At 43.2% G+C, this 27,258-nt stretch overlaps 1 protein-coding gene across 9 annotated transcripts in view; it reads right to left on the reverse strand.

Annotated features, from left to right (window-relative positions):
* Positions 1-27,258, reverse strand: part of tmem63c (transmembrane protein 63C) — a 342,578-nt gene that overhangs the window by 190,419 nt on the left and 124,901 nt on the right. For 8 of the 9 annotated variants that reach the window (XM_063042821.1, XM_063042849.1, XM_063042781.1 and 5 more), the window contains 3 exons: positions 24,662-24,770; positions 23,932-24,005; positions 888-968 (listed from right to left, as the gene is read on the reverse strand). In XM_063042821.1, the coding sequence (XP_062898891.1) occupies positions 888-968; positions 23,932-24,005; positions 24,662-24,770 (264 nt within the window). The remainder of the gene's footprint in view (positions 1-887; positions 969-23,931; positions 24,006-24,661; positions 24,771-27,258) is intronic. The other variant, XM_063042830.1, reaches the window with a different exon arrangement.

Genomic DNA, 27,258 nt, shown 5'->3' on the forward strand with positions numbered 1-27,258 from the left:
AGCCACAGGTGAGGCAGACAGAGTACAATGTTGGTAAGTGCGAGGTCATCCACTTTGGAAGGAAAAATAGAAGATCAGATTGTTTTCTAAATGGTGAAAGACTGAAGTATGTTGTTGTTCAGAGGGAATTGGGAGTGCTAGCACATAAACCACAAAAGTTTGGTTTGCAGGAGACAGTGCAGAGGAAGTGCATGAGGTTAGTTCCATAGATGAGGGGGTTAACCCATGAGGAGAACTTGAGTCCTTGGGACTGTACTCACTAGAATGAGAGGGGATCTTATAGAAACATTATAAAATTATGAAGAGATGGATAAGAAAGAGGCAGGAAAGTTGTTTCCACTGGAAGATGAGCTGAGAACTAGGGGACATAGCCTCAAGATTCAGGGGAATAGATTTAGGACAGCGATAAGAAGAAACTGCTTTTCCAAGAAAGTAGTGAATCTGTGGAATTCTCTGCCCAGGAAAGCAGTAGAGGCTACTTCATTAAATATATTTAAAGCACAGTTAGGTAGGCTTTTGCACAGCAGGGGAATTAAGGGTTACGGGGGAAAAGGCATATTAGTGGAGCCGAGTCCATGGCCAGATCAGTCAAGATCTTATTGAATGGCAGAGCAAGCTCAAGGTGCCATATGGCTGACTCCTGCTCTTAGTTCTTATGTATGCACAAAAGTGCAGGGCATGCTAATGTGCTATAGCAGGGAAGGAGTGGCAAGCATCAAAAGATAGCGACAGTTCACATCTGATGGATGTTTAGCGTAGAGAACATCAGTTGTTCCTGCACTTGCTATTTACATCTGAAATTATTCACAGTGCCAGGGTTTGACTCTGGGCTCGTTGTGGCTGAATGCAACTGTGGACTTTTCCCATTTGCTCTGCTCATAGTTTACCTTTCACAGTCGAGTTTCATCAGAGCACGGACATCAAAGCAGAACTGCACATCTGTCACTGTACAGCTTGGGTAGGCCTCACTGGAAGACAATACATATGTAAGGTCACAACTACGCATCTTTCATTCCAGCTGAAGGTCACCATCTTACCTAGTGCAACACACAGATACGGCAGAGAGGAACAAACTGTTGCTAACCAATACCAGTCCTTCATACACACCGTTCACACAAACACACATATACACACGCAAATGTATATACATACACAAGCAGACATACGCACAAATATCCTCATACATACTCAGTAATACACACACACACACACACACACACACACACACACACACAGAACATAGAATAGTACAGTACAGGCCCTTTGGCCCACATTGTTGTGCCAACCCTGAAACCCTGCCTCCCATATAACACCCACTTTAAATTCCTCCAAATACCCGTCTAGTAGTCTCTTAAATTTCACTAGTGTATCTGCCTCCACCACTGACTCAGGCAGAGTATTCCACGCACCAAACACTCTCTGAGTGAAAAAACATTCCTCTAATATCCCCCTTAAACTTCCCACCCCTTACCTTAAAGCTATGTCCCCTTCTATTGAGCAGTGGTGCCCTGGGGAAGAGGCGCTGGCTATCCACTCTATCTATTCCTCTTATTATCTTGTACACCTCTATCATGTCTCCTCTCATCCTCCTTCTCTCCAAAGAGTAAAGTCCTAGCTCCCTTAATCTCTGATCACAATCCATACTCTCTAAACCAGGCAGCATCCTGGTAAATCTCCTCTGTACCTTTTCCAGTGCTTCCACATCCTTCCTATAGTGAGGCGACCAGAACTGGAGATAGGGATTAAGGGTCGGCACAACATTGTAGCCCAAAGGGCCTGTACTGTGCTGTACTGTTCTATGTCTTTTGCCTACATCCTTTTTTAAAAAGTGGCATGACATTTGCTGCCTTCCAATCCGCTGGGACCTGCCCAGAGTCTTGAGAATTTTGGTAAATGATTACCAACACATCTACTATAACCTCCACCAATTCCCTCAGCACCCTGGGATGCATCCCATCATGTTATCTCCTCAAAGGATTCCAACAGGTTTGTCAGGCAAGATTTTCCCTGAAGGAAACCATGCTCACAATATCCTATCTTATCACGTGTCACCAGGTACTCCATACCCTCATCCTTAACAATGGACTCCAACATCTTCCCAACCACTGAGGTCAGGCTAACTGGTCTATAATTTCCTTTCTGTTGCCTTCCTCCTTTCTTAAAGAATGGAGTGACATTTGCAATTTTCCAGTCCTCTGCACCAGGCCAGAGTCCAATGATTTTTGAAAGATCATTACTAATGCCTCCACAATATCTACTGCTATCTCTTTCAGAACCCTAGAGCGCAGTTCATCTGGCCTGGGTGACCTATGTACCCATAGGTCTTTCAGCATTTTGTGCAACTTCTCTCTTGTAATAGTAACTGCACTCACTTCTCTTCCCTCACACCCTTCAACATCTGGCACACTGCTGGTGTCTTCCAAGTGAAGGCTGATGCAAAAGACTCATTTAGTTCATCTGCCATCTCCTTGGCCACTGATGTATTTCTCCGGCCTCATTTTCTAGTGGTCCTATATCCACTCTGAACTCTGTTTTGTTTTTTACATACATGAAAAAGCTTTTACTCTGCACTTCAATATTGTTTGATAGCTTGCTTTCGTATTTCATCTCTTCCCTCCTATTGATTCTTTTAGTTGCTCTCTGTAGGGTTTTAAAAGGTTTCCAATCGTCTGTCTTCCCACTAATCTTTGCTTTGTTGTATGCATTCTCTTTTGCTTTTACATTAGCACTGACTTCCCTGATCAGATATTTTGCCATTTGAGTATTTCTTCATTTTTGGAATGCACATATCCTGTACCTTCCTCATTTTCCCCCTAAACACACGCCTTTGCTGCTCTGGTGACATCCCTGCCAGCAACTCCTTCCAATTTACTTTGGCAATCTCCTCTCTCATACCACTGTAATTTCCTTTACTCCACTGAAATACTACTACATCAGACTTTACTTCCTTCCTATCAAATTTCAAGCTAAACTCAATCATACTGTGATCACTGGTTCCTAAGATTTCTTTTACCTTAAGCACCCTAATCACCTCCTGCTCAATATATAACACCCAATCTAGTATAACTGATTTCCTAGAAGTTTCAACGACAAACTGCTCTAAAAAGCCACCTCTTAGGCATTCAACAAACTCACTTTCTTGAGATTACCAACCTAATTTTCCAAATCGACCTGCATGTTAAAATCTCCCATGACTATCGTAACATTGCCCTTTTGACAAGCATTTTCTATCTCCTGTTGTAATGTGCAGACCACTTCTTTACTATTGTTGCGGGAGGGGTCTGTATACAACTTCCATCAGGTTCTTTTTACCCTTGCAGTTCCTTAGCTATACCCACAATGATTCTACACCTTCCAATCCTTTGTCACCTCTAATGATTTGATTTCCTATTTACCTATAGAACACCCCACCCCCTCTGCCTACCTGCCTATCCTTTCAATACAATGTGTATACTTGGACGTTAAACTCCCAGCTATAATCTTCTTTCAACTACGACACAGTGGTGCCCACAATATCATACATGCCAATTTGTAACTGTGCAATAGGTTCATCTATGTTATTCTATGTACTGTGTGCATTTAAATATAACACCTTCATATCTGTATTCATCATCCTTTTCGATTTTATCCCCTTTTTACATTATTGACTAAAATTTTGCCCTATCAGTCTGTCCTTGCTAGCAGTCTCAGTTTGTCAACCAACCAGCCCATCCTCAGCACTATCACTCTGCTTCCCATCCTCCTGCCAAATTTGCTTAGACCCTCCCAAACAGTTCTAGCAAAGCTGGCTGCAAGGAAATACAGGTTACATCGAAACCCAAGGCTTTACATCGAAACCCGAAACCCTGCTAGATGCAGGAAGATTGTTCCTCATGTTGGGGAAGTCACAGTTTGAGGATAAAGGGGAAGCCTTTTAGGACCGAGATGAGGAAAAACTTCTTCACACAGAGAGTGGTGAATCTGTGGAATTCTCTGCCACAGGAAACAGTTGAGGCCAGTTCATTAGCTATATTTAAGAGCAAGTTAGATATGGCCCTTGTGGCTAAAGGGATCAGGGGGTATGGAGGGAAGGTTGGTACAGGGTTCTGAGTTGGATGATCAGCCATGATCATACTGAATGGCAGTGCAGGCTCGAAGGGCCAAATGGCCTACTCCTGCACCTATTTTCTATGTTTCTATCCTTCTATGGTTCCAATATCCTTGCAGACAGGTTTGCTAGAGCTATGGGGAGGATTTGAATGAATTTGGCGGGGGATAGCAACCAGAGTAATAGGACTGAGGAGAGGGATGCTGTTGTACAAATAGAGGCAGTGATTAGTGAGACTGTGCGGAAGGACAGGCAGATGATAGGGCAAAACTGCAGTCGGTGGGATGAGCTAAAGTATAACAGTGGGCCAAAATCAAAAACAGTGATGAATACAGGACCGAAGGTGTTATATTTGAATGTATGCAGTATAAAGAATAAGGCAGATGATCTTGTAGCACAGTTTGAGATTGGAAGGTATGATGTTGTGACATCTCTGAGTTATGGCTGAAAGAAGAACATAACTGGGATCTTATCATCCAAGGATACACATGGTTTAGGATAGGCATATGGGCAGAGGGGTTGCAGTGGATCTGTAGGTAAAAATGAATTCAAATCCTTAGAAAGATGTGACATAGGATTGGGAGATGTAGAATCCTTGTGGGTAATGAAACTGCAAGGATAAAACAACCCAGATGGGAGTTATTTACAGATCCCCAAACAGTAGCTAGGACATGGGCTACAAATTACAAAAGGAGATAGAAAAGGCATGTAAAAAGGGAAACATGATTATCATGGGGATTTTCAATATGCAGGTGGATTGGAAAAATCAGGTTGGTGCTGGAATCCCAAGAGAGGGAATTTGTAGAATGCCAACGGCATGGATTTCTGTAGCAGCTTGTAGTTGAGCCCACTAGAGGAATGGCAATTGAAGCCTCTGTTGACGCCTCTTTGAGCCACATCTTTGTGCTTGGCGATAATATGTACCAAGACATCTGGATATTCACCCTTGCCCTTGAGAATGCCATGGACCCGATCTGAGAAATCCCTGATGCTGGCACCAGGGAGGCAACATAACATCTGGGTGTCTCTATCATGCCCACAGAACCGCATCACAAACAAGAGAAAATCTGCAGATGCTGGAAATGCGAGCAACACACACAAAATTCTGGAGGAACTCAGAAGGCCAGGCAGCATTTAGGAAAAGATTACAGTTTATGTTTCGAGCCGAAACTCTTCGGTAGTCCTGTCGAAGGGTTTTGGCCCGAAATGTCAACTGTATTCTTCTCCTAGATGCTGCCTGGCCTGCTGAGTTGATCTAGCATTTTGTGTGTGTTGCACAGAATCTCGCCTATATTTTTATTACTAAAGTATCTCTATCAACACTGCACTCCTCTTCACCTCTCTGCTCTTTTGAGCTGCAGCACCAGAGTCAGTGCCAGAGACCCGTTCACTGTGGCTCTCATCTGGTAGGTCGGCTCCTTCATTGGAGTCTAAAGTTGTATAATTATTATTGAGGGGAACGGCCACTGGCTGTGCAATTCCCCTCCTTCTCCTGACAATCACCCAGTTACCTCTCTCCTGCAATCTAGGGGTGACTACCTCTCTATAGCTCCTGTCCATCACCATCTCATTCTCCTAATGTAGCAGGATCCTCTTTTGAGTCAATATGGGTGGAAGTCAGGAACAGGAAGGGAGTAGTTACTCTACTGGGGGTATTCTATAGGCCCCCTGGTAGCAGCAGAGATACAGAGGAGCAGATTGGGAGGCAGATTTTGGAAAGGTGCAAAAATAACAAGGTTGTTATCATGGGTGACTTTAACTTCCCTAATATTGATTGGCACCTGATTAGTTCCAAGGGTTTAGATGGGGCAGAGTTTGTTAAGTGTGTCCAGGATGGATTCCTGTCACAGTATGTGGACAGGCCGACCAGGGGGAATGCCATACTAGATCTAGTACTAGGTAATGAACCGGGTCAGGTCACAGATCTCTCAGTGGGTGAGCATCTGGGGGACAGTGACCACCGCTCCCTGGCCTTTAGCATTATCATGGAAAAGGATAGAATCAGAGAGGACAGGAAAATTTTTAATTCAGGAAGGGCAAATTATGAAGCTATAAGGCTAGAACTTGCGGGTGTGAATTGGGATGATGTTTTTGCAGGGAAATGTACTATGGACATGTGGTCGATGTTTAGAGATCTCTTGCGGGATGTAAGGGATAAATTTGTCCCAGTGAGGAAGATAAAGAATGGTAGGGTGAAGGAACCATGGATGACAAGTGAGGTGGAAAATCTAGTCAGGTGGAAGAAGGCAGCATACATGAGGTTTAGGGAGCAAGGATCAGATGGGTCTATTGCAGAATATAGGGAAGAAAGAAAGGAGCTTAAGAAGGGGCTGAGAAGAGCAAGGAGGGGGCATGAGAAGGCCTTGGCGAGTAGGGTAAAGGAAAACCCCAAGGCATTCTTCAATTATGTGAAGAAAAAAGGGATGACAGGAGTGAAGGTAGGACCGATTAGAGATAAAGGTGGGAAGATGTGCCTGGAGGCTGTGGAAGTGAGCGAGGTCCTCAATGAATACTTCTCTTTGGTATTCATCAATGAGAGGGAACTTGATGATGGTGAGGACAATATGAGTGAGGTTGATGTTCTGGAGCATGTTGATATTAAGGGAGAGGAGGTGTTGGAGTTGTTAAAATACATTAGGACAGATAAGTCCCCGGGGCCTGATGGAATATTCCCCAGGCTGCTCCACGAGGCAAGAGAAGAGATTGCTGAGCCTCTGGCTAGGATCTTTATGTCCTCGTTGTCCACAGGAATGGTACAGGAGGATTGGAGGGAGGCGAATGTTGTCTCCTTGTTCAAAAAAGGTAGTAGGGATAGTCCAGGTAATTATAGACCAGTGAGCCTTACGTCTGTGGTGGGAAAGCTGTTGGAAAAGATTCTTAGAGACAGGATCTATAGGCATTTAGAGAATCATGGTCTGATCAGGGACAGTCAGCATGGCTTTGTGAAGGGCAGATCGTGTCTAACAAGCCTGATAGAGTTCTTTGAGGAGGTGACCAGGCATATAGATGAGGGTAGTGCAGTGGATGTGATCTATATGGACTTTAGTAAGGCATTTGACAAGGTTCCACATGGTAGGCTTATTCAGGAAGTTAGAAGGCATGGGATCCAGGGAAGTTTGGCCAGGTGGATTCAGAATTGGCTTGCCTGCAGAAGGCAGAGGAAGGTGGTGGAGCGAGTACATTCAGATTGGAGGATTGTGACTAGTGGTGTCCCACGAGGATCTGTTCTGGGACCTCTACTTTTCGTGATTTTTATTAACGACCTTGATGTGGGGGTAGAAGGGTGGGTTTGCAAGTTTGCAGATGCCACAAAGGTTGGTGGTGTTGTAGATAGTGTAGAGGATTGTCAAAGATTGCAGAGAGACATTGATAGGATGCAGGAGTGGGCTGAGAAGTGGCAGATGGAGTTCAACCCAGAGAAGTGTGAGGTGGTATACTTTGGAAGGACAAACTCCAAGGCAGAGTACAAAGTAAATGGCAGGATACTTGGTAGTGTGGAGGAGCAGAGGGATCTCGGGGTACATGTCCACAGATCCCTGAAAGTTGCCTCACAGGTGGATAGGGTAGTTAAGAAAGCTTATGGGGTGGTAGCTTTCATAAGTCGAGGGATAGAGTTTAAGAGTCGCGATGTAATGATGCAGCTCTATAAAACTCTGGTTAGGCCACAATTGGAGTACTGTGTCCAGTTCTGGTCGCCTCACTATAGGAAGGATGTGGTAGCTTTGGAAAGGGTACAGAGGAGATTTACCAGGATGCTGCCTGGTTTAGAAAGTATGCATTATGATCAGAGATTAAGGGAGCTAGGGCTTTACGCTTTGGAGAGAAGGAGGATGAGAGGAGACATGATAGAGGTGTACAAGATAATAAGAGGAATAGATAGACTGGATAGCCATCACCTCTTCCCCAGGGCAGCACTGCTCAATACAGGAGGACATGGCTTTAAGGTAAGGGGTGGGAAGTTCAAGGGGGATATTAGAGGAAGGTTTTTTACTCAGAGAGTGGTTGGTGCGTGGAATGCACTGCCTGAGTCAGTGGTGGAGGCAGATACACTAGTGAAGTTTAAGAGACTACTAGACAGGTATATGGAGGAATTTAAGGTGGGGGCTTATATGGGAGGCAGGGTTTGAGGGTCGGCACAACATTGTGGGCTGAAGGGCCCGTACTATGTTGTACTATTCTATGTTCTATGTTTATGTTTCTCTATGAGTCGAAGGTCAACAAGCTGTAGCTCCAGTTCCTTAATACATTCTCTCAGGAGCTGCAACTTGGTGCACCTGATGCAGAGGTGTGTATCTGGGAACTGGAGGTCTCCCAGACTTGCCATATCCCACGCAGTGTACAAAACACTGCCACTGTAGCTATTCTCACTGGCCTACTATGCCCTAACGGATAAGAAATGAACAAGAAGAGAGAGAGATAGAGAATTAGATGGAGCGAGAGAGAGAGAGAGAGAGACACGGAGAGAGATATAGAGATAGAGAGAGAGAGAGAGAGAGACTGACTGAGACTTACAAGATACTTTACCTCACCCAAGCCTGATCTTGCCTAAGCTGTGATTTGAGCTTCCTTGTGTCTGGTATTAATCCAGTATTTCTTCAGGATCCCGGCGATGCTTCCAGAAACCATGGAAATATTAATGGAAAGAAACATTCTCTGTGGGAGACGTGATGGTGGCTGTTATTATTGAGGTATAAGTCCACATGATTAACCCTGTGAAAACTATTTTGGATCTGGAGAGTCTCCACGAGGAAATAAGAAGATTACGCACGACATTCCTACAGAATGGCTACAAGGAGAAGGAAATCAATTGAGCCCTTAAAAGGTCCAACAGAAAAAGCAAGAAACCTAACATCGAGGCGGAACCCGTCATGATAGCCTGTCTTTCCTATATTTCCACGGTTTCTGGAAGCATCGCCAGGATAACAAGCAGGATAGACAAAAGAGAACTGGTTGATATTGTGTACTTGGATTTTCAAAAGGCCTTTGACAAAGTGCCAGAAATGAGGCTTCTTAATAGGCTATGAGCACATGGTATAAGAGGAAAGATTCCTCCTCAGCATAGATAAAAGCATTGGCTGATAGGCAGGAAGCAAAGAGTGGGAATAAAGGGAGCCTTTTCTGCTTGGCTGCCGGTGACTAGTGGTGTTCCACAGGAGTCTGTTTTAGGACCAATTCTTTTTACGTTATATGTCAATGATTTGGATGATGGAATTGATTGCTTTGTTGCAAAGTTTGCAAATGACATGAAGATAGATAGAGGGGCAAGTAATTTTGAGGAAGCAAGGAGGCTGCAGAAGGACTTGGAGAGATTAGGGGAGTGTGCAAAGAAGGTTAGATGGAATATTGTGTCAGGAAGTGGCAGCTTTTCAATGGTTTCAATGAGGTCACACTTCATTCTTCTGAATTCAAGAGGACACAGGCCCAGTGCCATCAAACGCTCTTCATATGACAAGCCATTCAATCCTGGAATCATTTTTGTGAATCTCTTTTGAAGCCTCTCCAGTTTCAACACATCTTTTTCTAAGATAAAGGGTCCAAAGTTATCTACAATAAATATAGGCAGCATGGAGTAAGTAAGGTGCTCGAAGAATATAAAGAATGTAAAAAGAATCTTAAGAAAGAAATTAGAAAGCTAAAAGAAGATACGAGGTTGCTTTGGCAAGTAAGGTGAAAATAAATCCAAAGCGTTTCTACAGTTATATTAATAGCAAAAGGATAGTGAGGGACAAAATTGGTCCCTTAGAGAATCAGAGTGGACAGCTATGTGTGGAGCTAAAACAGATGGGGGAGATTTTAAACAATTTCTTTTCTTTGGTATTCACTAAGGAGAAGGATATTGAATTCTGTAAGGTAAGGGAAACAGATAGGGAAGTTATGGAACCTATGATGATTAAAGAAAATTGACAATAAGTACCCCTGTTTGAGTACTGTTGGGGGGACAGCTTACCTGGGGGAAGCAACAGTGACCGTGCCTCTGGCACAGAGTCTGGCCCCGTAGCTCAGGAGGGTAGGGAAAGGAAGAGGAGGGCAGTAGTAATGGGGACTCGATAGTTAGGGTTTCAGATAGGTGATCCTGTGGATGCAGTCCGGAGACCCAGACGGTAGTTTGCCTCCCTGGTGCCAAGGTCCAGGATGTTTCTGATCGTGTCCAAGAGATCCAGAAGTGGGAGGGAGAGGAGCCAGAGGTCGTGGTACATATAGGTACCAATGACATAGGTAGAAAAAGGGAAGAAGTCCTGAAAGGAGAATATAAGAGTTAGGAAGGGAGTTGAGAAAAAGGACCGCAAAGGTAGTAATCTCGGGATTACTGACTGTGCTACGCGACAGTGAAAGTAGGAATGCAATGAGGTAAAGGATAAATGCGTGGCTGAGGGATTGGAGCAGGGGGCAGGGATTCAAGTTTTTGGATCATTGGGACCTCTTTTGGCGCAGGTGTAACCTGTACAAAAAGGATGGGTTACACTTGAATCCTAGGGGGACCAATATCCTGGCAGGGAGATTTGCGAGGGCTACTGAGGTGACTTTAAACTAGAATGGTTGGGGGGTGGGAATCAAATTAAAGAGACTAGAAGGGAGGAGGTTAGTTCACAAATAGAGAAAGCTAGCAGACAGTGTGTGAGGGAGGATAGGCAGGTGACAGAGAAGTGGAGCACTCAGACCAAAGATGTAGGGGACAAGGAAGAAAAAGATAACAAAGTTGTTTGCTCCATTAAGGATAAACAGAGAGTAAGAGGTGGAGAGTTTCTTAAATGCAATTATTTTAAAGCTAGGAGCATCGTAAGAATGGTGGATGAGCTTAGAGCATGGATTGATACCTGGAAATGTGATGTTGTAGCTATGAGTGAAACATGGTTGCAGGAGGGGTGTGATTGGCAACTAAATGTTCCAGGATTTCGTTGCATCAGGTGTGATAGAATAGGAGGGGCAAGAGGGGGAGATTTTGCATTGCTAGTCAGAGAAAATATAACAGCGGTGCTCTGGCAGCATAGATTAGTGGACTCGTCTAGGGAGGCTATTTGGGTGGAATTGAGGAATGCAAAAGGTATAGTGACGCTTAAAGGGGTGTGTTATAGACCACCTAATGGGGACCGAGAACTGGAGGAGCAAAATTGTAAGAAGATAGCAGATATTTGTAGTAAGCACAAGGTTGTGATTGTGGGAGATTTTAATTTTCCACACATAGACTGGGAAGCCCATTCTGTAAAAGGGCTGGATGGTTTGGAGATTGTCAAATGTGTGCAAGATAGTTCTTTGCAGCAATACATAAAGGTACCAACCAGAGAAGGGGCAGCATTGGATCTCCTATTAGGGAATGAGATAGCGCAGGTGACAGAGGTATGTGTTGAGGAGCACTTCAGGTCCAGTGATCACAATGCCATTAGTTTCAATATAATTATGGAGAAGGATAGGACTGGACCCAGGGTTGAGATTTTTGATTGGAGAAAGGCTAACTTTGAGGAGATGCCAAAGGATTTAGAAGGAGTGGATTGGGATAATTTGTTTTATGGGAAGGATGTAATAGAGAAATGGAGGTCATTTAAAGGTGAAATTTTGAGGGTACAGGATCTTTATGTTCCTGTTAGGTTGAAAGGAAAGGTTAAAAGTTTGAGAGAGCCATGGTTTTCAAGGGATATTGGAAACTTGGTTTGAATAAAGAGAGGGATCTACAATAAATATAGGCAGCTTGGAGTAAATGAGGTGCTTGAGGAATATAAAGATTGTAAAACGAATCTTAAGAAAGAAATTAGAAAAGCTAAAAGAAGGTATGAGGCTGCTTTGGCAAGTAAGATGAAAATAAATCCAAAGAGTTTTTACAGTTATATTAATAGCAAAAGGATAGTGAGGGATAAAATTTGTCCCTTAGAGAATCAGAGTGGACAGCTACGTGCGGAGCCAAAAGAGATGGGGGAGATTTTGAACAATTTCTTTTCTTTGGTATTCATTAAGGAGAAGGATATTGAATTGTGTAAGGTAAAGGAAACAAGGAGGGTAGTTATGGAAAGTATGATGATTAAAGAAGAGGAAGTACTGGTGCTTTTAAGGAATATAAAGTGGATATGTCTCTAGGTCCGGACAGGATATTCCTTGAGGGAAATTAGTGAGGAAATAGCAGGGGCTCTGACAGAAATATTTCAAATGTCATTAGAAACAGGGATGGTGCCGGAGGATTGGCATATTGCTCGTGGTTCCATTGTTTAAAAAGGGTTCTAAGAGTAAACCTAGCAATTATCGGCCTGTGAGTTTGACATCAGTGGTGGGTAAATTGATGGAAAGTATTCTTAGAGATGGTATATATAATTATCTGGATAGACAGGATCTGATTAGGAACAGTCAACATGGATTTGTGCATGGAAGGTCATGTTTGACAAATCTTATTGAATTTTTTAATGAAGTTACTAGGAAAGTTGACGAGGGTAAAGCGGTGGATGTTGTCTATATGGACTTCAGTAAGACCTTTGACAAGGTTCCACACGGAAGGTTAGTTAGGAAGGTTCAATCGTTAGGCATTGATATCGAAGTAGTAAAATGGATTCAACAGTGGCTGGACGGGAGACGCCAGAGAGTAGTGGTGGATAACTGTGGGTCAGATTGGAGAACGGTGTGTAGCAGTGTGCCTTAGGGATCTGTATGGGTCCAATGTTGTTTGTCATATACATTAATGATCTGGATGATGGGGTGGTAAATTGGATTAGTAAGTATGCAGATGATACTAAGATAGGTGGCGTTGTGGATAATGAAGTAGGTTTTCAAAGCTTGCAGAGAGATTTAGGCCAGTTAGAAGAGTGAGCTGAAAGATGGCAGATGGAGTTTAATGCTGAAAAATGTGAGGTGCTACATTTTGGTAGGACTAATCAAAATAGGACATACATGGTAAATGGTAGGGCATTGAAGAATGCAGTAGAACAGAGGGATCTAGGAAAAATTGTGCATAGTTCCTTGAAGGTGGAATCTCATGCGGACAGGGTGGTGAAGAAAGCTTTTGGTATGCTGGCCTTTGTTAATCAGAGCAGTGAATGAAGGAGTTGGGATGTAATGTTGAAATTGTATAAGGAATTGGTAAGGCCAAATTTGGAGTATTGTGTACAGTTCTGGTCACCAAATTATAGGAAAGTTGTCAATAAAATTGACAGAATACAGAGGAGATTTACTAAAATGTTGCCTGGGTTTCATCTCCTAAGTTACAGAGAAAGGTTGAACAAGTTAGGTCTTTATTCTTTGGAGCGTAGAAGGTTGAGGGGGGACTTGATAGAGGTGTTTAAAATTATGAGGGGGATTGATAGAGTTGACACGGATAGGCTTTTTCCATTGAGAATGGGGGAGATTCAAACAAGAGGACATGAGTTGAGAGTTAAAGGGCAAAAGTTTAGGGGTAACATGAGGGGGAACTTCTTTACTCAGAGAGTGGTAGCTGTGTGGAACAAGCTTCCAGCAGAAGTGGTTGAGGCATGTTCGATGTTGTCGTTTAAAGTTAAATTGGATAGATATATGGACAGGAAAGGAATGGAGGGTTATGGGCCGAGTGCAGGTCGGTGGGACTAGGTGAGTGTAAGAATTCGGTACGGACTAGAAGGGCCAAGATGGCCTGTTTCCGTGCTGTAATTGTTATATGGTTATATGGTTAAAGAAGAGGAAGTACTAGTGCTTTTAAAGAATATAAAAGTGGATAAGTCTCCGGGGCCGGACAGGTTATTCACTAGGACCTAGAGGGATGTTAGTGTGGAAATAGCAGTGGCTCTGACAGAAATATTTCAAATGCCATTAGAAATGGGGATGGTGCCGAAGGATTGGCGTATTGCTCATGTTGTTCCATTGTTTAAAAACGGTTCTAAGAGTAAACCTAGCAATTATCGGCCTGTGAGTTTGATGTCAGTGGTGGGTAAATTGATGGAAAGTATTCTTAGAGATGGTATATATAATTATCTGGATAGACAGGGTCTGATTAGGAACAGTCAACATGGATTTGTGCATGGAAAGTCATGTTTGACAAATCTTATTGCATTTTTTGAAGAGGTTACTGGGAAAGTTGACGAGGGTAAAGCAGTGGATGTTGTCCATATGGACTTCAGTAAGGCGTTTGACAAGGTTCCACATGGAAGGTTCAATCGCTAGGTATTAATATTGAAGTAGTAAAATGGATTCAGCAGTGGCTGGATGGGAGACACCAGAGAGTAGTGGTGGATAACTGTTCGTCAGGTTGGAGGCCGGTGACTAGTGGTGTGCCTCAGGGATCTGTACTGGGTCCAGTGTCGTTTGTCATATACATTAATGATCTGGATGATGGGGTGGTAAATTGGATTAGTAAGTATGCAGATGATACTAAGATAGGTGGAGTTGTGGATAATGAAGTAGGTTTTCAAAGCTTGCAGAGAGATTTAGGCCAGTTAGAAGAGTGGGCTGAAAGATGGCAGATGGAGTATAATGCTGATAAATGTGAGCTGCTACATTTTGGTAGGACTAATCAAAACAGGACATACATGGTAAATGGTAGGACATTGAAGAATGCAGTAGAACAGAGGGATCTAGGAATAATGGTGCATAGTTCCCTAAAGGTGGAATCTCATTTGGATAGGGTGGTGAAGAAAGCTTTTGGTATGCTGGCCATTATAAATCAGAACATTGAGTATAGGAGTTGGGATGTAATGTTAAAATTGTACAAGGCATTGGTAAGGCCAAATTTGGAGTATTGTGTACAGTTCTGGTCACCAATTTATAGGAAAAATGTCAACAAAATAGACTGAGTACAGAGGAGATTTACTGGAATATTACCTGGGTTTCATCACCTAAGTTACAGAGAAAGGTTGAACAAGCTGGGTCTTTATTCTTTGGAATGTAGAAGGTTGAGGGAGGACTTGATAGAGGTATTTAAAATTATGAGGGGGATAGATAGAGTTGACGTGGATAGGCTTTTCCATTGAGAGTGGGGGACATTCAAACAAGAGGACATGAGTTGAGAGTTAAAGGGCAAAAGTTTAGGGGTAACATGAGGGGGAACTTCCTTACTCAGAGAGTGGTAGCTGTGTGGAACGAGCTTCCAGCAGAAGTGGTTGAGGCAGGTATGATATTGTCACTTAAAGTTAAATTGGACAGCTATATGGACAGGAAAGGAATGGAGGGTTAAGGGTTGAGTGCAGGTCGGTGGGACTAGGTGAGAGTAAGCATTCAGCACGGAGTAGGGCCGAGATGGCCTGTTTCTGTGCTGTAATTGTTATATGGTTATATGTTATATTGTTATAAAATTGCTCACAATACTCGAAGTGAGGACCCATCAGTGCTGTAGAAAGTCTCAACATTACATCCTTGCTTTTATATTCTAGACCTCTTTAAATGAATTCTAACATCACATTTGCCTTCCTCACACCGACTCAACCTGCAAATTAATGTTGCACACACAAAATGCTGGCAAACTCAGCAGGCCAGACTGCATCTACGGAAAAAAGTACAGTTGAAGTTTTGGGCCAAAACCCTTTTGCAGGACTGGAGAAAAAAAGCTGAGGAGTAGATCTAAAAGGTGAAGGGAGGGGAGAGAGAACCACCAGGTGATAGGTGAAACCTGGAGCGGGATGGGTGAAGTAAAGAGCTGGGAAGTTGATTGGTGAAAGAGATAGAAGGTCATGGAAGAAAGAAAAAGGGGAAAGGAACACCAGAGGGTGGAGATGGGTGGGCAAGGAGATAAGATGAGAGAGGGAAAAGGGGATGGGAAATGGAAGTGGGGGGGGGGATGTTGGAGGATATTACCAGAAGTTTGAGACATCAATGTTCATGCCATCAGGCTGGAGGCTACCGAAGTGGTATATAAGGTGTTGTTCCTCCGATCTAAGTGTGGCCTCATCACGACAGTGGAGGAGCCCATGGATGGACATATCAGAATGGGAATGGGAAGTGGAATTAAAATGGGTGGCCACTGGGAGACCCTGCTTGTTCTAGCAGATGGAGCATAAATGCTCGGCAAAGGCAGTTCCCCCATCCTCCAATCACCCTACCAGCCTCCGCGTCCAGCACATAATTCTCCGATACTTCCACCATCTCCAATAGGATCCCATCACCAAGCATGTTTCCCTCCCCTCTCCCCACTTTCTGCTTTCCACAGGGATCGCTGCCTACACGACTCCCTTCTCCATTCGTCTCTCCTCATTGATCTCCCTCCTGGCACTTATCCTTGCTAGTGGAACAAGTGCTACAACACCTGCCCCACACCTCTTCCCTCACTATCATCCAGGGCCCTAAACAGTCCTTCCAGGTGAGGCGACATTTCACCTGTGAGTCTGCTGGGGGTCATTTACTGTGTTGGGAGGACTGTGTTTGGTGGTCCCAGTGTGGCCTCCTGTACATCGGTGAGACCAAACGTAGATTGGATTTGCCAAGTCATACCATCCCCTCTGCCTACCTTCCTATCCCTCCGATACCACATGTAATCTTGGACATATAGCTCTCAACTGCAACCATCTTTCAGCCATGATTCAGTGATGGCCACAATATCAGACTTGACCTGACAATCTGTAATAGTGCAACAAGATCATCCACCTTATTTCTTATAGTCCGTGCATTGAGATATAACACTTGAGTACTGTATTTGCTACCCTTTTTGATTTTGCATCCCTAATGCACTATACTCACCCTGGTGGCTGCAATTTTGTCCTATCATCTGCCTGCCCTGACAGTCTGACTACATGCTATCTGTGTTAAGTGTATTCAGGAAGGTTTCCTGACATAATATGTAGATAAGCCTACAAGAGGAGAGGCTGTACTTGATCTGGTATTGGGAAATGAACCTGCTCAGGTGTCAAGTCTCTCAGTGGGAGAGCATTTTGGAGATAGTGATCGCAATTCTATCTCCTGGAGACAGATAGGAACAGACAAGTTAGGAGAGTGTTTAATTGGAGTAAGGGGAAAGCTATCAGGCAGGAACTTGAAAGCATAAATTGGGAACAGATGTTCTCATGGAAATGTATGGCAGAAATGTGGCAAATGTTCAGGGGATATTTGCGTGGCGTTCTGCATACGTACGTTCCAATGAGACAAGGAAAGCATGGTAGGGTACAGGAACCGTGGTGTACAAAGGCTGTCTAGTCAAGAAGAAAAGAAAGGCTTACGAGGTAATGATAGAGATCTAGAAGATTATAAGGCTAGCAGCAAGGAGCTTAAGAATGAAATTCGGAGAGCCAGAAGGGACCATGAGAAGGCCTTGGCGAGCAAGATTAAGGAAAACCCCAAGGCATTCTACGAGTATGTGAAGAGCAAGAGGGTAAGATGTGAGAGAATAGGACCAATCAAGTGTGACAGTCAAAAGGTGTGAATGGAATCGGAGGAGATAGCAGACATACTTAATGAGTAATAATCCCCCTCCAACTTTCAAATCCCTTACTCACTCTTCCTTCAGTTAGTCCTGACGAAGGGTCTCGGCCTGAAACGTCGACTGCACCTCTTCCTACAGATGCTGCTTGGCCTGCTGCGTTCACCAGCAACTTTGATGTGTGTTGCTTGAATTTCCAGCATCTGCAGAATTCCTGTTGTTTATACTTAATGAGTTCTTTGCTTCAGTATTCACTATGGAAAAGGACCTTGGCGATTGTAGGATAACTTACAGTGGACTGAAAAGCTTGAGCATATAGACATTAGAAAGAGGATGTGCTGGAGCTTTTGAAAAGCATCCAGTTGGATAAGTCTCCGGGACCAGATGAGATGTACCCCAGGCTACTGTGGGAGGCAATGGAACAGGTTGCTGAGAATCTGGCGATGATCTTTGCATCATCAATGGGGATGGGAGAGGTTCTGGAGAACTGGAGGGTTGCAAATGTCGTTCCCTTATTCAAGATAGCCTTGGAAATTATAGACCAGTGAGTCTTACCTCAGTGGTTCATAAGTTGATGGAAAAGATCCTGAGAAGCAGGAAAGTTTTCTAAATCAATATATAGAGAGACCAACTAGAGGGGATGCAATATTGGATCTCCTGTTAGGTAACGAATTAGGGCAAGTGACAGAAGTCTGTGTAGGGGAGCACTTTGGTTCCAGTGATCATAACACCATTAGTTTCAACTTGATCATGGACAAGGATAGATCTGGTCCTGAGGTTCTGAACTGGAAGAAGGCCAAATTTGAAGAAATGAGAAAGGATCTAAAAAGCGTGGATTGGGACAGGTTGTTCTCGGGCAAAGATGTGATTGGTAGGTGGGAAGCCTTCAATGGGGAAATTTTGAGAGTGCAGAGTTTGTATGTTCCTGTCAGGATTAAAGGCAAATTGAATAGGAATAAGGAGCCTTGGTTCTCAAGGAATATTGCAACTCTGATAAAGAAGAAGAGGGAGTTGTATGAAATGTATAGGAAACAGGGGGTAGATCAGGTGCTTGAGGAGTATAAGAAGTGCAAGAAAATACTTAAGAAAGAAATCAGGAGGGCTAAAAGAAGACATGAGGTTGCCTTGGCAGTCAAGGTGAAGGATAATCCAAAGAGCTTTTACAAGTATATTAAGAGCAAAAGGATTGTAAGGGATAAAATTGGTCCTCTTGAAGATCAGAGTGGTCGGCTATGTGCGGAACCAAAGGAAATGGGGGAGATCTTTATTAGGTTTTTTGCATCTGTATTTACTAAGGAAACTGGCATGAAGTCTATGGAGTTAAGGGAAACAAGTAGTGAGACCATGGAAACTGTACAGATTGAAAAGGAGGAGGTGCTTGCTGTCTTGAGGAAAATTAAAGTGGATAAATCCCCGGGACCTGACAGAGTGTTCCCTCGGACCTTGAAGGAGACTAGTGTTGAAATTGCAGGGGCCCTGGCAGAAATATTTAAAATGTCGCTGTCTACGGGTGAAGTGCCGGAGGATTGGAGAGTGGCTCATGTTGTTCCGTTGTTTAAAAAAGGATCGAAAAGTAATCCGGGAAATTATAGGCCGGTGAGTTTAACGTCAGTAGTAGGTAAGTTATTGGAGGGAGTACTAAGAGACAGAATCTACAAGCATTTGGATAGACAGGGGCTTATTAGGGAGAGTCAACATGGCTTTGTGCATGGTAGGTCATGTTTGACCAATCTGTTGGAGTTTTTCGAGGAGGTTACCAGGAAAGTGGATGAAGGGAAGGCAGTGGATGTTGTCTACATGGACTTCAGTAAGGCCTTTGACAAGGTCCCGCATGGGAGGTTAGTTAGGAAAATTCAGTCGCTAGGTATACATGGAGAGGTGGTAAATTGGATTAGACATTGGCTCGATGGAAGAAGCCAGAGAGTGGTGGTAGAGAATTGCTTCTCTGAGTGGAGGCCTGTGACTAGTGGTGTGCCACAGGGATCAGTGCTGGGTCCATTGTTATTTATCATCTATATCAATGATCTGGATGATAATGTGGTAAATTGGATCAGCAAGTTTGCTGATGATACAAAGATTGGAGGTGTAATAGACAGTGAGGAAGGTTTTCAGAGGGACTTGGACCAGCTGGAAAAATGGGCTGAAAAATGGCAGATGGAGATTAATACTGACAAGTGTGAGGTATTGCACATTGGAAGGACAAACCAACGTAGAACATACAAGGTTAATGGTAAGGCACTGAGCAGTGCAGTGGAACAGAGGGATCTGGGAATACAGATACAAAATTCCCTAAAAGTAGCATCACAGGTAGATAGGGTTGTAAAGAGAGCTTTTGGTACATTGGCCTTTATTAATCAAAGTACTGAGTATAAGAGCTGGAATGTTATGATGTGGTTGTATAAGGCATTGGTGAGGCTGAATCTGGAGTATTGTGTTCAGTTTTGGTCACCAAATTACAGGAAGGATATAAATAAGGTTGAGAGAGTGCAGAGAGGGTTTACAAGGATGTTGCCGGGTCTTGAGAAACTCAGTTACAGAGAAAGGTTGAATAGGTTAGGACTTTATTCCCTGGAGCGTAGAAGAATGAGGGGAGATTTGATAGAGGTATATAAAATTATGATGGGTATAGATAGAGTGAATGCAAGCAGGCTTTTTCCACTGAGGCAAGGGGAGAAAAAAACCAGAGGACATGGGTTAAGGGTGAGGGGGGAAAAGTTTAAAGGGAACATTAGGGGGGTCTTCTTCACACAGAGAGTGGTGGGAGTATGGAATGAGCTGCCAGGCGAGGTGGTAAATGCGGGTTCTTTTTTAACATTTAAGAATAAATTGGACAGATACATGGATGGGAGGTGTATGGAGGGATATGGTCCGTGTGCAGGTCAGTGTGATTAGGCAGAAAATGGTTCGGCACAGCCAAGAAGGGCCAAAGGGCCTGTTTCTGTGCTGTAGTTTCTATGGTTCTATGGTAAGCAGGATTTGTGAACATTTGGAGAGACATACCCTTTGTCAAAGGTAGGTCATGCCTTACAAGCCTGATTGAATTTTTTGAGGATGTGACTAAACACATTTATGAAGGTAGAGCAGTACATGTAGTGTATATGGATTTCAGCAAGGCGTTTGATAAGGTACCCCATGCAGGGCTTATTGAGAAAGTAAGGAGACATGGAATCCAAGGTGACCTTGCTTTGTGGATCCAGAATTGACTTGCTCACAGAAGGCAAAGTGTGTTTGTAGACGGATCATATTCTGCATGGAGGTCGGTTACCAGTGGTGTGTCTCAGGGATCTGTTCTGGGACCCCTTCTATTCGTAATTTTTATAAATGACCTGGATGAGGAAGTGGGGGGAAGGGTTAGTCAATTTGCTGATGACACAAAGGTTGGGGGTGTTGTGGATAGTGCGGAGGGCTGTCAGAGGTTACAGTGGGACATCAATAGGATGCAAAACTCAGCTGAGAAGTGGCAGATGGAGTTCAACCCAGATAAGTGTGAGGTGGTTCATTTTGGTAGGTCAAATATGATGACAGAATATAATATTAATTGTAAGACTCTTGGCAGTGTGGAGTGTCCGAGTCCATAGGACACTGAAAGCTGCTGTGCAGGTTGACTCTGTAGTAAAGAAGGCATACGGTGCATCGGCCTTCATCAATCGTGGGATTGAGTTTAAGAGCCGAGAGGTAATGTTGCAGCTATATAGGAACCTGGTCAGACCCCACTTGGAGTACTCTGCTCAGTTCTAATCACCTCACTACAAGAAGGACGTGGAAACTATTGAAAGGGTGCAGAGGAGATTTTCAAGGATGTTGCCTGGATAGGGGAGCATGCCTTATGAGAATAGGTTGAGTGAACTCGGCATTTTCTCCTTGAAGCAGCGGAGGATGAGAGGTGACCTGATAGAGGTGTACAAGATACTGAGAGGCATTGATCGTGTGGATAGTCAGAGGCTTTCTCCCCAAGGCTGAAATGGCTAACACGAGAGGACACAGGTTTAAGGTGCTTGGAAGTAGGTACAGAGAAGATGGCAGGGGTAAGTTTTTCACACAGAGTGGCGAGTGTGTGGAATGGGCTGCCAGCAACGGTGGTAGAGGTGGATACAATAGGGTCTTTTAAGAGACTCCTGGATAGGTACATGGAGCTTAGGAAAACAGAGGGCTATGGGTAACCTTAGGTAATTTCTAAGTAAGTACATGTTCGGTACAGCATCGTGGGCCCCAAGGGTCTGTGTTGTACTGTAGATTTTCTGTGTTTTCTATGTTCTATCTTTGCTTTTTTGACCATCTGTCCTATCCTGAGTCCCTTCATTCTGGTTCCCACCCCCCTGCCAAATTAGTTTAAACCCTCCCCAACAGCTCTAACAAACCTGCCTGCAAGAATATTGTTCCCCCTCGGGTTTCAGTGCAACCTGTCCCTTTTGTATAGGTCATACTTCCCTCAGAAGAGATCCCAATGATCCAAGAACCTGAAGCCCTTCCCCTGCACCAGCTTCTCAGCCATGCATTTATCTGCCAAATCATCTTGTTTCTACCCTCGCTAGCACATGGCACAGGTAGCAATCCAGAAATTACTATCCTGAAGGTCCTGCTCTCAACTTTCTGCCTAGCTCTCTAAATTCTCTCTTCAGGACCTCATTGCTTTTCCTTCCTATGTCATTGCTACCGATATGTACCAAGACATCTGGTCGCTCTCCCTCCCTCTCTAAATAATGTCGTAGACTACTTTCAAAATGGAGAGAAAATTCAAAAACCTGAGATCCAGAGGGACTTTGGAGTCCTTGTGCAGGATTCCCTGAAGGTTAGCTTGCAGGCTGACTTGGTCGTAAGGAAGGCAAATGCAACGTTTGCATTCATTTCAAGAGGGCTAGAATACAAATGCAAGTCATGCTTTGGCTTTATGATGCATAGGTCAGACTGAACTAGGAGTATTGTCAGTAGTTTCCGGCCCCACATCTAAGAAAAGATGTGCTGGCATTATTGAGAGTCGAGAGGAGGTTCATGAGAATGATCCCAGGGATGAAGCAGTTAACACATGATGAGCATTTGATGGTTCTGGGCCTGTACTCACTGGAGTTTAGAAGAATGAGGGAGGGTCTCATTCATACCCATTTAAGTATTGTAGGAAAGGCAGATGAGCTCAGGACCTGGATCAATACCTGGAATTATGATTTTGTAGCCATTAGTGAGACTCATTTGCAGGACGGGCAGGACTGTTAGCTCAATGTTCTAGTGTTCCGTTGTTTTAGATGCAACAGAGTGGAAGGGAAGTGCATAGTAGGTATAGAAAGATAGGAACAAATGAAGTGCTTATGGAGTAAAGGACAACACTTAAGAAAGAAATCAGGAGGGCTAAAAGAAAACATAAGGTTGCCCTCGCAGACAAGATGAAGGAGAATCCTAACAGATTCTACAGATACGTTAACAGCAAAAAGAATCCAAGAAACAAAATTCTGGAAGATCAAAATGGTAATCTATGTGTGGAGCCAAAAGAGGTGGGGGAGATCTTAAATGGAATTTACTCAGGAAACATACATAGAAACTATAGAAGTGAGGCAAAGACTTCATGGACCCTGTACAGAGGAGGAGGTGTTTGCTGTCCTGACCCAAATGAGGGTGGATAAATCCCCAGGGCCTGACAAAGTGTTCCTTAGACCCTGTTGGAGGGAAGTGCAAAAATTGCTGGGGCCCTAACAAAGTTAGTTATGTCATCCTTAGCAACAGGTGAAGTACCAGGGGATTGGAGAATAGCTAATGTTATTCCACTGTTTAAGGAAGGCTCTAAAAATAAACCTGGAAATTATAGGCCGGTAAGCCTGACCTTAGCAAGGCATTTGACAAGGTCCCTGGGATTGAGAGGGATGAGAGCAGACTCAAACAGCAGAATGGCCTAATTCTGCTCCTATGTCTTATGGTCTTACAGATGTTATCAAGGACAGCAGGCAAGAAGCCACCATAGCTCTAATTCAATGATGGAATTCAATATTTGTGATGCATAAAGAAGGCAGCATGTGGTCACATTGGCTTGATTCCAACAGAAAGCCAAATATGATCACTGAGATGACTTGTAAAATGCTCCTGAGAAGGAACTACGTGGAAATGTGATCTACCCACAGTTGACAGATTATGCGAGATAAACAACAGTGTCTTGTATTGCTAAGGACAGTAGTTCAAGCACAGAGAAACTTAAAAAATGATCAAATAGTTATTGAAAATGCAGATAGTAATTATTATCAGAGATCATTTACTGCTTAGGAGGAAGCAATTTACCCTATTGCATTCAAATGCACGCCACATGCAACTGTTCTTAACCGCTATTAATTCTTTCCTTTTTTTTTAAATAGCATCTGACCACTCAATCGCTCTACCAAGCAGAACAAAATCTCACTATACAGGCATGACCTTATTTTATAATTTAGTTCTCCCCACAGCCTTCCCTTCTCCAAAGCACATGGACTCAGAAATACAGACTATTCACTTCCATAACCCCAGTACCTCGCTCTCAACATCCCCACACACTCACTGCTCCTCCCAACGCTGACTTTTTCAAAGCCGTAGGACTCACTGGAAGTGCTTGATGATGAGACTTGCATCTGTGATGTCTTTTGGGATTTGTGAGATCAGCAATGTCCTTGCAACCTTTGGAAGAAAAAGGCTACAGCTAGATTAGATCATAGCACTTAGAGCACTCAAACCATGTCCCCAAACAAACACCTGCCATCCAGACCGAGAACAACTGAAAAGAGCTGCTCAAGGTGACTGCATCCTTGGACTTGATTTTAAGGGAATTACTTTACTCCTGTACAAACCTTTTGAATACTGTCCAGTGCCAATTCAAATTAACCCCATTTACCATGCACATGGTCTATAGCCCACCATTCCCTGCCTGCACTTCTGTCTGTGTAAAGACTTCTGAGTTCTGTAAAAGGGACTGCAAGTCCCACACTGGCCCTATTAACCACTTCAGAACCAGGCTAGAAGCAGTCATTCTCAATCCTCAAGGACTGCAGGTTCCCTTCCCCAGGTGACACTGTGGTGATTGGACAGCTTCACAAACACCTACATTGACATTGAGGGAGGATTTTTAAAAATGAAAAAATTGGCTTCATCAGGCAGAGAACTGTGGAGCATATAACATTAGAATAAATGTGGAAATTAGAACATTTATCCTGGATGAAAGCCTATCCTGGAAGCACTGGCCAGAGTAGGAAGATGAGCCAAATGCTCCTTTGCAGGCTTGTGAAACTGTCAGCTCCTGCACATTAACACAATGTGTTCATTCAGTTGTAGCTCACCTTCTCATTCTCCTTATAATCAAGCTGTAGAGAGTGATGTCCCATGCAGATCACTGTCACTATGAAGTAGAAGAGCGCAAATATACTATGTAGCCACAACAGCCGATCACTGGAAAACAAAAACCCAGAGCTTCAGCAGCAGAAGTACGGGAGGCAGCAGAACTGATGGAGGGGGAATAAAGTAACAAAGGGAGAGGAAGGAGTGATCTGAAACTGGAAATCACGGTAACGGGTGGAGGAGGGAGTTGCAGGAAATGATTGAGGCAGTGGGCACAGAAGTGTGATAAGATCTGCCATGTCTTTGAGTCATATAATCATAGAAAAGTATAGTACAGAAATAGGTCCATCTCGTCCATGCTGAACCATTTAGACTACCTCCTCCCTGCAGTTTATTGACCTGCAACAGGACCATAGCCCTCCATTCCCCTACCATCCATGTACCTATCCAAACTTATCTTAGAAGTTAAAATTGTGCTCACATGTGCTCACATGTACCACATGTGCTGGCAGCTCATTCCATATCCTCTTGACCCTCTGAGTAAAGAAGTTTCCTCTCATGTTCTCCTTAAACTTTTCACCTTTCGCCTTTAACCCATGACTGTAGTCCCACCCAACCTCGGTGGAAAAAGCCTGTTTGCATTTTCCCAATCAATACACCTCCATAATTTTGTATATTCAATCAAATCTCCTCTCAATCTTCTATGTTCCAAAGAATAAAGTCCTAACCCATTCAATCTTTCCTTCTAATTCAGTTCCTCCAGACCCAGCAAAATCCTTGTAATTTTTCTGTGCATTCTTTCAACGTTACTTTAAGTCAAGTCAAGTTTATTGTCATTTCGACCATAAGCCGCTGGTACAGTACACAGTAAAAACGAAACCATGTTCCTCCAGGACCTTGGTGCTACATGAAACAACACAAAACTACACTAAACTATGTGAGACAGCACAAGGCTACACTAGACTACGTAAAATAACATAAAAACTGCACTAGACTACAGACCTGCACAGGACTACATAAAGTGCACAAAACAGTGCAGGGCAGTACAATAATTAATAAACAAGACAATAAACACAGTAGAGGACAAATTACAGTATAATAATAAATGATGTAGATGTCAGTCTAGACTCTGAGTATTGAGGAGTCTGATGGCTTGGGGGAAGAAACTGTTGCACAGTCAGGTGACCACAACTGCACACAATACTCCCCATTGGGCCTCACTAATATCTTATACAACATCAACATAGCATTTCACCTCCTGTACTCGATACTTTGATTTCTGAATGCCAATGTTCCAAAAGCTTTCTTTACAATCTTATTTACCTGTGATGAATGATGGACCTCTATTCCCAGATCCCTTTGCTCTACTACACTCCTCAGTGCCCTACCGTTCACTGTAAAATAAAGGGCTAATTACCCTAGGTAATTTCTCAGGTAAGGACATGTTCAGCACAGCTCTGTGGGCCAAAGGGCCTGTATTGTGCTGTAGGTTTTCTATGTTTCTATGTCTCTCATTATCGCCATGATCTAATTTTTAATTAAGAGCAGTATGTTGACAGAATAATGTGGAGTACCTGAAATATGGATTTATACCAGCACCAAGTAACCAACAGCAGCCAATATATCTGTTGTGTGAAAAAGTTTTTTTTCCAAATGAAGCAATGAAACTGTCCAGGTTCCTTGAACGTTTGAAGAGAATACACTCTGATAAAGCAAACAAGAACTTGGCTTATTGTCAGTCACTTCGTGAAAACTTTCAGAAATGAAAAAACACTCAAAACATGTATGCCAGCACTTCATAACAAAAGAGTAATGGTTTGCATGCTTCATACAATATTTCATTGCTCATTGCTAAATCTGGAAAGCCCCATACAATTGGAGAAGAACTGACTGTGCAACAGTAAGAGAGCTTCTGGGTAATGTTCTACACAAGTCACCAGAGCAAATAATTAAAGTGATTCCACTCAGTGACAACTTTGTTTAAAGATGAAATGTCTGAGAATGTGGAAGACACAATGTGCAACATGAATGGGACAATGGAATTCACTCTGCAGTTGGATAGGTCAATTTGCCAGGCAATGAATCTTTGCTTCTGGCTTATGTTCGCTTCATAAAACATGAAAGCATGGTACAGTAATCACAAACAAGAGAAAATCTGCAGATGCTGAAAACCCAAGCAAAATAGGCAGCACCTATGGAAAAGAGTATTGTCGATGTTTCAGGCCGAAACACTTTGAAATATTTTGTGTGTGGCATGGTACTAGAGTTTTTATTTGCAAGGGGACTAGAAATAGATATGACGGAGAGTCAATATTCAGGTTGTTGAACAATTTTTCAAAGAGGACATTCTGCTCAACAATATTCTTGCTTGTGCAACAGATGGGCACCATCAATGAAAGGACACTACCCTAGGCTATTACTTTCTTGAAAAAAAACTGTATGTAACATAATAGTATTTACCATTCACTGTATAATTCAGATACCTTCTCACAAAAATCCTACGTGATCAGCTGCATAAATCATTAAATACTGTTATCACAGCAGTAAATAAAATCAGGTCCCATGCTCTCAATTCTCAACTATTTCAAGAAATTTGTAT

This window comes from Mobula hypostoma, chromosome 1 (genome assembly GCF_963921235.1).
Source record: "Mobula hypostoma chromosome 1, sMobHyp1.1, whole genome shotgun sequence".
Lineage (NCBI taxonomy): Eukaryota > Metazoa > Chordata > Chondrichthyes > Myliobatiformes > Myliobatidae > Mobula > Mobula hypostoma.